The sequence below is a fragment of the Lycorma delicatula genome, chromosome 6, assembly GCF_047948215.1.
Source record: "Lycorma delicatula isolate Av1 chromosome 6, ASM4794821v1, whole genome shotgun sequence".
In the NCBI taxonomy this organism is placed as follows: domain Eukaryota; kingdom Metazoa; phylum Arthropoda; class Insecta; order Hemiptera; family Fulgoridae; genus Lycorma; species Lycorma delicatula.
Window position 1 is genome coordinate 117,992,261 of NC_134460.1, and position 16,070 is coordinate 118,008,330.

General features: G+C 35.3%; 1 protein-coding gene across 1 annotated transcript in view; it reads right to left on the reverse strand.

Annotated features, from left to right (window-relative positions):
* Nucleotides 1-10,625: 10,625 nt before the first annotated feature.
* Nucleotides 10,626-16,070, reverse strand: part of Exd2 (Exonuclease 3'-5' domain-containing 2) — a 46,016-nt gene continuing 40,571 nt past the window's right edge. The window contains exons 7-9 of the mRNA XM_075368412.1: nucleotides 14,543-14,688; nucleotides 12,510-12,751; nucleotides 10,626-10,925 (exon numbers count right to left, since the gene is read on the reverse strand). Of these exons, the coding sequence (XP_075224527.1) occupies nucleotides 10,727-10,925; nucleotides 12,510-12,751; nucleotides 14,543-14,688 (587 nt within the window). The 3' untranslated portion in view covers nucleotides 10,626-10,726. The remainder of the gene's footprint in view (nucleotides 10,926-12,509; nucleotides 12,752-14,542; nucleotides 14,689-16,070) is intronic.

Consider the following 16,070-nt stretch of genomic DNA (forward strand, 5'->3'; position numbering starts at 1 on the left):
GCTGTTTGTGTAACTATTGAGAATTCTGATTCGGAGGCTAGAATGTAGATTTTTAGGCCCAACACGCACCGGTCAAGGTAAACGTAGTACACAGTAAAACGGTAAACGGTCAGGTACACATGTTTACTTTGACCGGCGCCCTTGAAGGCCAAGCAGGCGGAGTGAGGTTGCCGCGTTAAAGAAATTAGAAAAGTAGTTAGCTTTGACAGATTTGGTTTCAGCTGACGTTGTGTTAGAATTGATAGATTTGCTCAACGTATTGTATGATGAGGTATGAGGTAGAGGAGTTTGTTTGTGATCCGAAGAACGTAAAGGAAAAGAGTGCGAGGTATATACTTTCTCACACGCGCAAGTTAAATTCTTGCATTTACTAACCATAAAGGGGCATGATCGATTACAAGGGTTCATAAAGGATTACAAGGCTGGGATGGGTGAGCGGGAAAGGATTGCTCCGCCAAAATCAGTTGCAAAATTTGTTTCTGAAGTTGCATCGAAGACTCCTCCTGTTTCGACTCCAGAGGTGATATTGATAGATAAGCCTACTGTGGTTTCACAGGAGGTTTCATCTGTGGTTTTCAAGGGAGATTGAAAAGAAACTTGATCCAAAGAGGAATGGTCCGAGGGGTACGTATTACGGCATATGATTGAGAAACTGAACAGGGCATTCGAGACATAAAGATGAGCTAGTATCCAATTAAGATTGTTTGAACTAAGTCTTTGCGGCCTGGAGTAATAATTTATGATATTCCGCGTGACATGAAAGAGAAGGATTTCTTGGATGCGGCCTGGAATCAGAATCCGACTTTAGAGAATTTGACTCTGATAACTGTGAAAAATTTAAGAATGTATTTCGAGCTGGTAAGAGGAATGGTGATGTTGTGCGCCATGTAGTGGAGTGTGATAAGAAAATAAGAAAGGAACTTCTTGATATGGTAGAGTATTCGTTGAGTTTCACTCATGTAAGATTAGGGACTGTGTTACTGTAATTGGTGATTATTTTAATTAGTATGTTTTATTTTTTTTTTTAAATTTCTGTTTAGTTTTTTCTTTACATTTTTAACGTTTTGTGTTTTAGGTTTTAGTACTTAATGGTTGTTTTGGTTAGTTTATTGTTAGTAATGCTTTATGAGATAATTTAGTTTGTAAAGATTAATGTGATTATTTAGTTTGTCTTTATTCAAGTCTTTACTTTTTGAATTTTGGTTTAGGTGTTTACTATTCGACGGGGTTGCGTGTTGGCTCATTATTCCGTTGGGAAGGTTAGCTCACTAGGGATGGTCTTGTATCAGACATTTTGAGTAATATTTGTAGAATCCGTTTAGATTTTAATACACCGATAGGAATGTCACATGCAGCATTCGCATCGGCGGCATCTTGACCGTGGCCAGACAGTTAGATGTCTTGGAGCCTATTGAAGATGACCTCGGGTAAAGCCCCTAAAGGTATGGTAAAGAGGGGGTGGTGTGACGATTGGATCCGTCACGTGGCCGGTGTCTTCCTCTTCAAGGTGAAGATGGGGTAATTTGGACGTTTTTCCCTAGGTACCATATTACACGATAGTTTACCATTCGCTCAATCACCTTGCATAGGGTACTGTCAGGAGATAGGACGATAACTTGTGTAGTATGATTTACTTTTATCGGGGAATCGAGTTTGAGATTCCGCATCCAGTTTAGTGTGTATTTTCGGTCTGCGATTAAAGTATTTTTTGGTACGATTATTGGTGTTTTTATTGATTCCTGGGGTTAGGTATTGTTGGTTAGTGAGTTCTGGACGTGTCTGTAAAGTTTTATGAGTTTTGGTCATGGATTAATACCGTTTTTTTACGTTATTTCATAGAACAGTTTTACTCCCATAAGGAAGCGGAGGTCTACGTAACCTACAGATCTGAAGACATTTTTTTAATTCTTTGGACACGCGAATTCACGTAGATTATGTCACAACACAACTGGAAAATGACTTACAAAATTTCCCTTGTTCTCGGTGAGCACTGTGAATTATCTGTGCTACAGCTATAAGGGGGAATTTTTAAACATCCATATCTTCGGAACCCTTTTAAATTCCTGGTGGTTCTGGGCGAATCTCGCCCATCCACATCCTGTGATCCCCCTTTCAAAATTTTATTCGATTTTCAGAGGAATACATTTTACCTACCCCTCCCTGAAACTCATTGAATGGGGTCTCGTTGAACGCGGTATTTTGGCCCGTAAGCAGAAAATCGCATAGTGCAGAAAAGACGCTCACTCCCGTTGGAGCAATCAGTCGGAGAAAGTACTTCTGTGTCCGAAAGTGCACAATCTCAGAAAACAGAGAAGCGGCCCGACTTCAAGGGCAAAAAATGACTTAGGCCACTGTCCTCTGAGAAGGAGGACTCAGCCCCATACAGTTTGCGGGGCATTACCCACCAGCTTGGGCTGGCAATGCTGGTCTTAAAACAGAGTCTGGCTTGTCCAGGGTTATAGGGCAACACGAGAAGGCTTTGTCAAAGATGTTTAATGGACTTAAGGCCCTATCGGAAAGATCACCACCAATAACGCAATAACACAGTCAGAGGAGCCAAAAAAGGTCAATGTCAACGACATTCTGCAGGAGGAAATAACTGACGATGAGCTTGTGAACCTCATCCCTCAGAGATTGCCGGCTGAGATTATCAGTCGGGTCAAGAAGATAAATGATTTGGCAACTGAAACTGGTGATAAAGGTTCGTTCCTTTAGAGACCTGGCCCGGGCTCAGGGTGTGAACCCATCGATCAAGCCAGGTTACATTAAATGTGACGTTCAACTATACTGGGAAAGAACTAAGTGGATGTACAGAAGTGCAGGTATCGAGTATAATATAATTCCGCGGAGGGGGAACAAAGTTTTCTTTTGTTACACCTGAGTTTAGTTAGGGAGTCATGTGTAGCTCCAAGTCTTTGGTTTTTATTTTGTCTGGTGGTGGAGTCGGTTCCTACGTTAGGATGTTAATATACTTGCATAGTGGACAAGAGAAACCGGTGAAGGTGGTTGTGCCACAACAAGATGGTGCACCTGATAAACAGGGGTCAGGATTGGCAAGTCTAAAGACGGCCATTCTCCTGTCACTGAGAGTAGGACCATAGTTGTGAAAGCGATAGGGAGGACTTACGCCGACTTAATCAAGACCATGAAGTCCACAATTTCCCAAAAGGAGGCGGGAGGAGTTATAGCGCTCAAGTAATGATGAATTGCACATTCGGTGCCAGGATAGGCAGCGTAACAGACAGACTGTGCAGAGCCTCAGATGATCAAGTGGGGAAGGGTGCGTCATTGCAATACAGCGTTACAAAGAGAGCAGAAAGATACTCAATTATGAAATCAAGACAGAGAAACGCAGGAAGTGGTTGGATTTATGTGCAGACCTGGATCGCGATGCCTGGGGGCAGGCGTATCGTATAGTAACGAAAAAGCTCGGAAGACGCATGCCCGTACCTACGGAGGAAAGCGCAATAAGACAGGTCGAGAAACTTTTTCCCCGTCGGGAACAAGACATAGACAGAACACAGGACTTTGAGGCACGCAGATTCACGATGGATGAGGTGACAATTGGTAGACTGGATGACAGAGTCCTGGACCTGATGGGATTCCTGCACTGATTCTCAAAAGCCTAGCGAGACGGATCCCGTGCGAGATCACGGATATAGTTAATAGGGGTCTGGATAGAGGCCCCTACCCGGTTTGTTGGAAGGAGGCACGGGTGGTCTTCTTCCCCAGGGTAGACCAGCTGGCCGGCCAGCGAAGTATCGCCCTATTTGCCTGTTAAATACCATGGCTAAAGCAGTGGAAAGGGTGCTGGCAGTAAGTATAATTAATGAACTAAAAGCTGGAGTGAATAATCACCCAAAAACCAATATTTCTGTTGGGGCAAGTCGACCACCTAGGCGATCTATAGAGTGATAAACTGGACTGTAAGAGAGAAAGTGCACATGGAGAACGAGGAATATGCCGACCATGAATTTGGTAGAAGTAAAGAATGCATTCGGTTCCATACCGTGGGGATCCATTATGGAGTCGAGAGATAAAGGCAATAGTGATTACCTGTGCTGGAAGGTCGGAGATTATCTAAAGAACAGGTGGGCTACAGCTGATACACTAGGTGGCTACCAGTTTCAGCTGTTTGGAAATGTTCCACAGAGGTCTATACTGGGGCCCCTGTTTTGGAACGTGGTTTATGACGCCGTGTTGAACCTCCATTTCCCAGTATGGACGGAGACCATTGCATACGCCGAAGACCTTGCGATCCTTGTCAGCGGAAGAGGAAATACTGGCAATGGGCAATTCAGCATTATAAAAATTGAGAAGTGAATGCAAACACATGGGCTGAAACTGGTGGTTAACAAATATGAGTTCATAATCCTAACTGGGAGACGTAAGTTGGGGCCAATAGAACTGAGAATCGGTGACCAGCTGTTGCATCGGAGGGATAAGGTGAAATACCTTGGCGTAATAATAGACAGAGCATGCAAATTCGGTGAACACGCCACAGAAGTCTGTAATAAGACAGAATGATCAGTGAACGCCTTAAATAGCGTTATGCCTTCGCAGGCTACTTCTAGCTCTCCTAAACAAAGATTAATCAAGTTGACCGTAGCCTCAGTTCTTCTGTATGCGGCGCTGGGCTGGGGCAGGACAATTAACATCCAGCGAAATCTTGACAGGCCGGCGGGTCCACCGGAGAGCATTAGTAGGAGTTGCTACGGGTTATAGGACACTCATACGACGCTGCGTGTGTTCTTTCTGGGGTTCCCCCGGTAGACTTTCCCATCTCTGAGAGAACTTAAATTTGCGATTGTAAAGCAGACGCCAGTATGTTATTCGACGATGGAGTGAGAGCTGGAGGGCTACTGTTAAAGCAAGCTGGACCGAAAGACTTATCCCTGATCTGGGGAAATGGGTCGCTAGGGAACACGATGAATTAAATTACTATCTGACGCAGATCATGTCTGGACATGGCAATTTCAAGGGTTACCTGTATAGAATAGGCAGAAGGGAATTGCCAACATGTATGTAATGTCACGAGCAAGATTCAGTGAACAACAACGTGTTTCATTCTCAGAAATGGCAACTCTCGGGTGAGGACCCGAGAGTTAGTCGCTGACCTAACACCAGAAGAACCAGTAGCTGGCTTCAGCGGCAAACTGGACAGTTGTTGACGGTTTGGCGAGAACGATTTTGAGGGAAAAAGATGATGAAGGAAATTTTAGTCTACGGCAGGGCAGATAGCCCCGGGCTGGGGCATGCTGAGATGTGTCGGCTCCTACGATTAGTCGGGGAATCAAAAGACCAAGTCCCGGCTGTTGGGTGGGATCCAGGAACGACATAGTCGGGCCCGGTTCACCCTACCCAGTAGTTAAGAGGGAGGCGAGAAAATGTTCAGACAGAGTCCCGGTCCTTGGGGGGCGCAGGAACGACGTAGTCGGGCCTTGTTTACCCCTCCCTGACGATCTGGGGCAGTCGTTGGTCACAAAAGATCCAATCGGTGAGCCGACCTGCCGTGGCGATGTTCAGCCGGTAGGCGGGGAACCTCGTTTGAGTGACACTCGCCTGGGCTGAGCATTACTTCATTGTATGTCTGGTTCAGGGGAGTAGGGGAAAAAAGGGATCACCAGTGCCTCTGACCAAAAATCTGTAAACACCTGGTCAGAGAATATTCTACTACACAAAAGATGTCGTACTGCAGTATCTGGGAGTGTGATATCATACACTGGAATATTAACATTCCAGGGGAAGTGTCATGAAAATTATTCAGGGCATACCTAATTTCATAATAAGACAAAGGTATGTTTAATTCATTTTACTAGTCTCCAGTCAACAATGGAATATTTTCTACTTGCAATTCACATTATATTTCCTACCTGCAATTCACAAATGTAAAACTGCCCTAAACGACCTTCCAAATGTGGACACTACATAAACTACACGGTACAGTAAACTACTACATAGACACAGTAACAAGGTTTTTGCTACTTTGCAGTCCTATCGGCAGTGGTGACTGGATCGATCACACATTGTTCGAACCTTTCTCCATACAACAGATTATGGCGTTGTCCAAGAGATAGATTCCATGAATTTTGTTTAGCACATCCCAACCCCATACGGGGGAAGCCACCATCTTGTCACATTCCCAGTCGCCACACCACACCCTATGTTCCAAGCCCTGAGGGGCTTTGGAAGCATCGCTTAGGATTGGAACAATTGAACAGACATGTAACCTACTCTTATTTTCTCTGGTGGTACAGGAAGACTAAACGTTAATATAAGAGAGGGAGTAAGTTCCTCTATTCCGCTTTGACGTCTCACCTCACCTTGGGAATGAAGTTCATCGGTAACTCACTTAACATTTATTTCCAAAAGGTTACTCCTAGACTGGTATTCAAGGATTTGTGGCAACTGCTTTTATATTAATACCACCCATGTTGGCAAGGTGTAATTGTGATCATCTCCGTTTGTCACTAAATGTTTCAACCAGTATTGTGCCGTTCCTCAATTTCCTAACTTTTTTGGAGAGCCACTTGAGCTGGTTATAACTTTGTTGAACAGAAAAGGTGAGACCTTTTGAAGGGAGCCTCTTTTCAGATTGTTTTTAAGAACAAATCTTGTTCTTATACTTTTTTTCCTGTTTAGCCTCCGGTAACTACCGTTCAGATAATACTTCAGAAATGTATGAGTGTAGTCTTGTACATTCTCAGTTCGACCATACCTGAGATGTGTGGTTAATTGAAACCCAACCACTAAAGAACACCGGTATCCACGATCTAGTATTCAAGTCCGTGTAAAAATAGCTGGCTTTACTAGGACTTGAACGCTGGAACTCTCAACTTCCAAATCAGCTGATTTGGGAAGACGTGTTCACCACTAGACCAACCTGGTGGGTGTATGTTATACTGTGGACGGGTTGCATCACCAGTTAAACTATTCTCATCAAACAATGCAGAGCGAGTTTTTGACATGACTTTGGATGGTGGTTTTTTTTCAGATGGACCACCAACCATCATTAAGGGTTTCTTGGCAATTACTAATTTTTGTCCTACTAGTGCTGGAGAAATAGATCGGCTATGCAGAAGCTAGATCTAAATACAACTGGGTGCCCAGAGGACATTGTTCAAGACTCACTACATAGAGCCATGCTCTCAACATGATAACTTCCACCTTAGGTTACGGTTGTGCTTCGTAAGGTGTCACAACACCAGCACTGAGTGCAAGTGTAAAAAGAAATTGTGGACAATGTTGTTCTGCAAGATGAAATGGATAGTTTTTCTAAGGCCACATGATCCGACCCATGTGATTTTTTTCCTTTGGGGTTTTATAAAACTTTCATATTTGACGCTGCTAATCTAACTGATCTACCCACTTTGAAGCAACTATCATTTCCATTATAACAAACATGCTGGTCTAATTATGGAACAAACGCTCCCATTGATTGGGTGTGAATAAGATACTTATATTTGCCGCTTTTAGGAAAAGACTGTAAGCGTCAAAAGTTTAGTAATAGCTTTCAAAACCTCTATATTCTTTAATGTACACTTTGCATATGGAGGAACATTCTTAAAAATAAAGGGCAATGGAAAAATTCTGACCTACACCCTAAAATACGCGTTAACTACCCCGTAGATACACAGTAGGTGTTATTACCTTACCTATTCCATCCATTCCTATATAGCTGTTTTAAAATTAAGTCTCTAAATAATAGAACATTTGAAAATGCTCAAGGGAATAAGTTAAATGATAAAAGTTAAGTTAATAAAAAATAAGTTAACAGATACAAGTAAGATTTATTTAAAAGAATAAAAGATTCTTAAATAAATAAAATATTCACTTAACAATGAATATTTTAGTAATAATTTGCTCTATATAAATAGATGAGCTACTCTGTTGAGCAATTACAAATGTTAAGAGACTTTAATTTAATTGGAGTAGGTATATGTATTACAAACAGTTGTAATTAATGAATTAATATTTGTCATCAGATTATACATTAAGAGACCAGTTTTCTGGATTTACTAAAATTGTTATCCTAATTTGCTCAGTAACTATGATTAAAATCATATACTCAATACAATATGAAAATTTTTTTATAATTATGTGTTATTTTAATTTCAGGCAACATTTTCATTTCTATTACTGTTATTCATCTTTGTCAGACACAGTTTTGAAATGTAAGCTCACCCATCTAAGTCTCCTCATCTTTCTCTTGTTTATTATATAACCAATAATTTGAGATATATTTGTCTATCTTCATCAAAATGCTCTTTTTAAGTCACTAGTTTCTACATTATTTGCTTCCACAACACTTCAACACTTGACCTATCCCTGCTTCTTTTTTAGTTTATCAATATCATATTCCATATAACAATAAGTGTTTCTTGTTCATTCACTCTCCATATCCTAGGCTCAGTCAATTACACGATAATGCGGGACTCATTTTTTCAATACAATTGTTTTTCATGAATTTTTCATCTAGAAAATAAAGTTACTAAGAAAACACATGGATGTTCTCGGCCCTCAAAATCTCTGATAATGTCAGGGCTTTAAAGAACAAATTATGTAGGTCAGAGATGATTTTTTTCAAGTGCTACAAAATTTCCATTCCATATTCTTAATGCACAAGCTTTGAGGTTATGATATTATGCAGTGAAGTAAGTCCGTTGAAAGGAAGCAATGCTATCTCAGATTATCAATAATTTTTCAAATTATCAAAACATTTTTCAAACTGCACCAGCTCTTCCCATTTTGTAGTGGACTATTAGTTGCAAGCTAATTTCATAAAATTAATATATTACAGAATTCCTAATAGTAATTTAAAAAAAAATAAAAACAAAAAAAATATAATATTTGTTTATTTATTTAATGCTAAAATATCTTGCTGCAAATAGTTTATACTTTTTCTTATTGTACATTCAATTTTATGTATTTAGAAAATATATAAAAACAGAATTAGCCCAATATTTAATAAAAGTTTTTAGCTTTTCCCCACAAAAATAGAACATAATGTTAAAAAATATCCAGTAAGTAAATAGGAATTTTAATTTTCAACAAATTATTTTTAATTAGAACAAACTAAGTATTAGTATGTGACCTCCATAATTCATTCCAGGGTACTCTTGGGTTATTTCAAGAAGTATTGAAATATTCTGAATTTTGGCTTTTAATGTGATAAGCTCCTGTTAACTCTTGTTGAAATATATTCGTTATACAAATTTTTGTTCACCTCAGGAAAGCTAATACAGTCCATTTGAAAAGTAATATACACACAAATAAACACAATTATATGTTGAGTGACTGCATTGATGTTTTTAACAAAGGCCCTACAATATGGATCCTGCAATACGTAGTTTACTTCTGTGTGCCAGTTAGGCTGGTGACCTTGAGATGAAAGGCTTTTTTTAAGCCTCTGACACAATTAGGTATTGCTTCAGAGAATGAGATAAAATTGTAGTTTTTGTAGCAAGTAAAAATGCTATGCCTGACCAGGATTTGAACCTGGGATCTCTGGATAAAAGGCTGAGATGCTACCACTCAAGCCACAGAGGCGAGAAACTGTTTGGTTCATTGCTGTTCTTTACCTTTAAACAATCTGAACAAGTGTCTTTCTGTGTGTTCTCAGAATAGTGATAACTTGAGAACAGTGAAAGAGCATTTTTCCATTAATTTTCCAGGTACACTGGTTTCTATCGATTTCTCAAGACTAATTGAGAAATTGATACAGATGGGATCAATAAAGAACTATGAGCGAAGCAATAGACACATATCTACTGCTATACAACATTGTCCCAGCAAGTTCATGCAAAAGTTAGCCTGACGGAAAAACACTGGTGCAGTTCATCAGAAGTTCAGTCTCATCCTGTATAAAGCGAAAGCAGTTCAAGAGTTATTGACCAAAGACTGTGGAAAGTGAATTCTACACTGCGAATGATTTTAACAGTTTCTAGTGGTTATCTTGGACTATTTTCTATACCTACGAGGTACAGTTCCTATCAGGGTATACTCACATCTGTGGTCTGAAACAACCCACCACATTTAATTCCTCTATATGACCAGAAGATTGAGTGTGGATTGAAATATCAAGAATAGTAGCACCAATACTCTTGCAGAAACAACACATTCAGCTCATTACTGTGAAATCCTTCACCAGTGTGCGAGACAGCAAACACATGACAGAATTAATAATGTTTGTATCGAACAAAATGGCAAGACCACTCCAGCCAATCCATAAAATTACTTAAAGAGGTTTTTGGAGATTGAATCATTTCAAGGGTTTGTGGCCACCTAGGTTCTTTGGCTTAAGCCCACTAGATTTTTAGTTCTGGGTAATACAAAAATTAATGTTTATCGAGGAAACTTCGAAAGCCACCAGGAACTTCAAATTGCTATTTGTCATTTCACAAACATTCCACATGAACAAGTATGAGTCTTTGAGAACAGGACGAAATGTGTGCAGCTATGTCAGGATCTTCACGGAGACGGAGACTATGTCCCGACAAGTACTGTATGGCAAGTCATTGTTAAGTATTTTTGTACCAGTGCATGACAGGTGTAAAATTACTTTTCAAACATACTTTACAATAAATGTTAAGAATGTATATGGATGTAGGCTGATGAAAAATTAACCCAATGTAAAAAAAAATTATTAAAACTTAGAAAATAAGACAAATTTAATATCTGTAATGAACTAAACAAATTCAGTAAACATTAAATATTAACTCTTCGGTTAATTATTAATCCATGTTGAATTGTGTACGTATGAGACTGACCACAATTCAGGTAAGTATTTAGGTGACATGCATTTTACAAAATTGTTTCTCCATAATCGCTCTAATGAATAAATACCATCCTCTTCTTTAAGGTATTTATTTTTAAAATATTCAACCACTTTTAAACCATGAGGCCTATATTCTTCATTTTCAACACTGAAAAAAAAAAAAGATGATATAATATAGTACATATGTGTAAAGTTATAAAATCTGTGTTCTTTATTAGAGTGGAAAAACAATGATAAACAACATCTGTGTGTAAACCTGCAAAAAGGAGAATTTTGATGTCAGTAACCCCCATAGAAACGAAACATTTTATTGGCTTACTACTGCAATCATTGTTTAAGAAAACTCACTGTTACAGAAATTATCAGTTTAACTGACTATGATAACTTATACTATAAAGCCTAACTCTTCCTATTACAATATAATTTTTCAGTGTTACTTTGCTAAGTGTATACAATAAAATGTTACAGTAATGAATTACTTATATTGTAGTTGTTTCTCTGTAAAGCAATTTTACCATGCATAATAGATCCTTCAACCACTGCCTTTAATGTGTTAATATATAACATTTTATAAAACTGCACTGTGTATAAATAAAATTATTAAAAATTATTTTCTCCAAGGACCTTTTAAGATAATTATGCAACCCTTCTTCAATGTAGTTAATCAATGACACCAGACTTAAAAAGTTAGTAAATTTCTTTAGTAACTAGTCAAATAAAACACTTTATTAATGTTTTCAAATTTTTAGTGGTTCTATAAATTTAATATCATTCAATAATATAGATTTTGTATAAAATTTATAGGATGTTATTAATGTATTGATATTAATGTCTTTGTATATAAGTAATGCTGTGTACATTTTTTTTATATCTGTGGGTGATTACAACCAGCTAGCTAGTTTTAGCATTTTATTCATTCATTAAAAGCTTACTTTGCATAGCTCACAGTTGCATTTTTTATGTTAGTTCGCTATGCTCTGTTTGTAGTTTTCAAAGTGGCACAGTAATCATTTGATTTTTAAAAATTACAATATTTATTATATTAGTTTTATGTATTTTCTGCCACCAGCTCTATTTTTTATGATCTTATTCTATATATTATGTAATATTTTATAAGTGTGAATAGGCAGCTATTATCCTGTGTCAGTTGTTTTACTGCATAGAGTTCTCCACTCTTAATTACCAATCGACAAAAATCTGTTTATAAATATTTAAATAAGGAAGCTGCATGTTTGTGCTGGTGATGGAGCAATAAGTAGCGTGTGTAATGTCACTAAAGTGCTGTTAATAATCTAAATCATTTAAAATTTTATTGCATCTCATTATCCACAAGTTGAACATTTTCAATATTAACTGCAAATAACAGTAATTATTAAATTTTAACTGCACCTCATATAAACTAACGGTTCCAAAATGTCTGGGACTAGTATTCTGTAAATTGAAGTGTATAAAGTAAAGAAAAAATGATACTGAATAATAGATGATTAATCATAATACTTGCAAGTGTCAAACCAGTTGTCTAAAATGCTATACTGATATTTTAAGTGTTTGTTTCATTGCAGGCTGTGAGTATATATTAATGGATGTAGACAAGATAATCCCGTATGTTTAAATAAAGAAATTTCAGAGTTTGAAATTACCTTCAAATCTTGAATTATTGAACATCTGAATAAACTTACAATATAATAACAATATTACTGGTAATTGGTCATTTGATAAAAAAAATACGTACCAAATGATAATGTTGCTAAGCCTTTCCAGTGTCTTTTCATTTAATATTTGTTTATTGCCAACAGATGTTGCTGAAGCAGCTACACCATGATCAAAATTATTAGTTCTGTTACTAGTACTCTTTAAAAAATTAAGAACTATAAATTCCAGTTCTTTTTTTCTGGATAAAGGTATAACATCTTTTCTCATTAATAAAGCTCTTGCTGCTGACCTCACTTGTTTTAATTCTGGAAGTTCAAACATCTAAAAAAAAAATAATATATGAAAGTTATAACACGAAATACTAAAACCAGATTTAATTACATGAAAATAAGTTGAGAGCTTCAGTCAATATAAGTTTCTCTGAATCAGGTATTCTAGAATCAACTACTTCAATTTGAGGAAATAGAATAATTTCTTCTCTGAAGATCAATGCAATAAATAATAATCAAGCATGAAATGACTTCAATAAGATGAAATCTATTACTACAAAATTTCAGAGGTCTCTGCTCTGTTTTAAATAATTGTATATAATTGGTGTGCAAAAATAACAGTATTTTCAGTATTATATGCAACAGCAAAGTTAACAGTAGTTTATATCCTATATCTCTCTCTTATTTTTCTCTTTACTTTTGCACAGTTCCCTTATAACTGGTAATAGAATACATAAATACTAGAAAGAAAAGAAAAATTTAAATAATACAATATAAAACAAACGTAAATTAAAATTTCATTTAATAAGAAAAAATGAATTATCCTTTGCAGCCATAACAAAATCATTATGCTAGTTTTTATAACAAATCATTATTAATGACTTATGAACTTATTCATTATTATTAACTTATTCAGATAAAATAAATATTATTCTAATCACTGCCAGCCAGAGAAAATGTAATTTTTATTGTTATTCCTTCTAATTAACTCTATAAATTACCTTTTCTAACCGTTATTAGTTTCTACCATAGTTTTTGAAAAAATATTTTTGTCAAAAAAAGGAAAGAATTTTATAATAGTAAAAAAAAAGGTACAGTACCAAGAATTGAAATAAATAGTACTCTGCTTTGTTGAGTTAACAAAAATATTTTCATATCAAATAATTTTATTTTATAATGCGATTTAATTTTTTATGTTTTTATTTTTCAGTTAGGATTTTGTAATCTTCATCTTTAAATATAAATCTTTTAAATACAATAATGGAGTTAAACCTTCTGTCTTAATATATTTAGAATGGGAAGCAGTGGTATTCATAGTGTACTTTTAAAACAAGAGAAACAAATTTTATTCTATTGCTTGGTATGTTGTATGAAAGGATCAATGAAACTTGTTACAATAAACTACATTTAAGGAGTTAGAAAGACATATTGTTGCATGTCTACTTGTGCGCGTTATATATCAAAATATTTTTTTATGTACATTAATGCATTCAAGGTGATGAAAGGGTAATGAAAAATAAAATAAAAAATTGTGTGTAACTATAAAAACAAGATGATTCTTAATAATGTTTCACTGATATAAAACTATTGATCTAAATTCTTACTTTTTAATTATTCCATCATGGATTCATTAACGTTAAGTTAACTAAAAATAAAAATTCAACTAAGATATAAAGAAGATATACTTAATTTAGCTATTTCTATTAAAAAGAGCAGTATGATGTTAATACCATTAGTGACAACACTCTTTTAATTGATAGATGGTGAATAAACAGTATAACAAATATAAATTTTAAAATTTAGCTCTAATCCCTTAACTTATTTTTGTCAAGGAATACTAACAGCACGCACGAGATTTAAAACGGGGAGGAAAAGCTCCGGAGTAAACTAGAGAATTTTAGGGAATGCACTGCAAGCAAAAATATAGAGGTTAAAATGAAATTATTATTCCTATAAATCCTGAAAATGAAGAAAGCACTTATTATCAATGGCAATTAGTGGAAGAATGGATTTTAATATTTACAAATTTTTACTTACAAGATTATAAAACAGGAAGTACATCATGATAAAGTGACATGGTGATACATACACTGTGATGACTCAGTAAGACAAATTTTCTTACCTTGATATTTTCAGCAACTTTACCGAATGGAGCATTACATCGTTCAGCCAACACAAACTTCAGATGTTGATCATAATATTGACTCTTACAATGACAGTAATCACATAATAATAAAACATCATGAGAACTGTGATCTTTCAATTCAACTGTAAAATAATAAACTACAACTGAGGAGAAAACAAAATAAATACAGTTTATGGTAAAATTTAAAATAAAAAAATGTTAAATCAAACAGAAATTTAATCTCCTACTACTGTTCTTTTTTAATTTAAAAATAAATTTTTCAATAAAAATATCTGTTTATTTCTTTTTTTTAACACCATTTTTATGATATTAAATTACACCATCACTGATTCAAGTGTAACTAAGTTACACAACTGCTACTTTTATTTACTTTTCTTTAACTAAAATAAAATTACTGATTTCTAGTTTTATTAAGTTCAATAAACAGCACTGCATAAGTAAACTGGAACTAAAAAATACAATTTGTCATATTGCAATCAGAATTATCAAGAGGCAGAATAATCTAAAAAAAAAAACTGATGTCAACATTTACACATATTAGTTTTGAAATCTGTATAGAGACTGTCATCAAACATACATTATTGTAAAAGCAGCAATCCTGTGTATCAACCATAGACTACCACTGTTTGTTGATTACTGCTTCCTACAGAAATAAGCAGTATCATAAGACAAAACAAGCACACTTTTTTCAGGCTGCGGGAAGTTAAATGGTTTCAAACCTATGCAGATGAAAATCACAATTAATAATCAAACTTATATAGGAAGATAAGTTAGATGAACTGGTAGCTATAGTCAATAAAACAATAAGGAAAGGTTTTATTGTAAATTAACATGAATTCATGTAGGAATAAATACAACAAAAAATTACATATTCTATTACAATAGTTTCATATTCTGGCCTCCAACTGTTATCTACAAATACTATAATGAAAGAAATCATTTCTATTTCATATTTCCATGCACTAGCATCAAGTTTGTGTAGTATATTAATCATCTAAGAAAGAAAAAAATTATTGAATTGGAAAATCACTAGAAATCCTGTGAACACAAGACTAATATTTAAGGAAGGACTGCATTACAATAAATAGTAATTAATTGCATTAACTGGTGATAAAATTAAATTTACCTATAACAAATTATAATAAATGCACATCAGTAATTTCCAGTCATAGTATATTATTTTAAAAGTAATTCCATTTTGGATCTATTGAAAGAACAACAATTAATCACAATGATAAAAATGGGTTAAAGAGGAAGAATGAAAATTATTTATCCCATATAGTACGTACAGCCATAATCTTTTGACATAGTCTTCTCAATAGGGTTAACTTCAAGATCATTCATTTTCTCAGTTTACAAAAAACACTGAAATATTACATATCACAATATCAAAATACAAGGGTAAAACAAATATAAATGGGATTTTATTTATTTTTTTAATTTATTTATTGAAAAATAAAAGGCAGATATAATTTATTTTTCTACATAGTTTCCTACTTTAGAA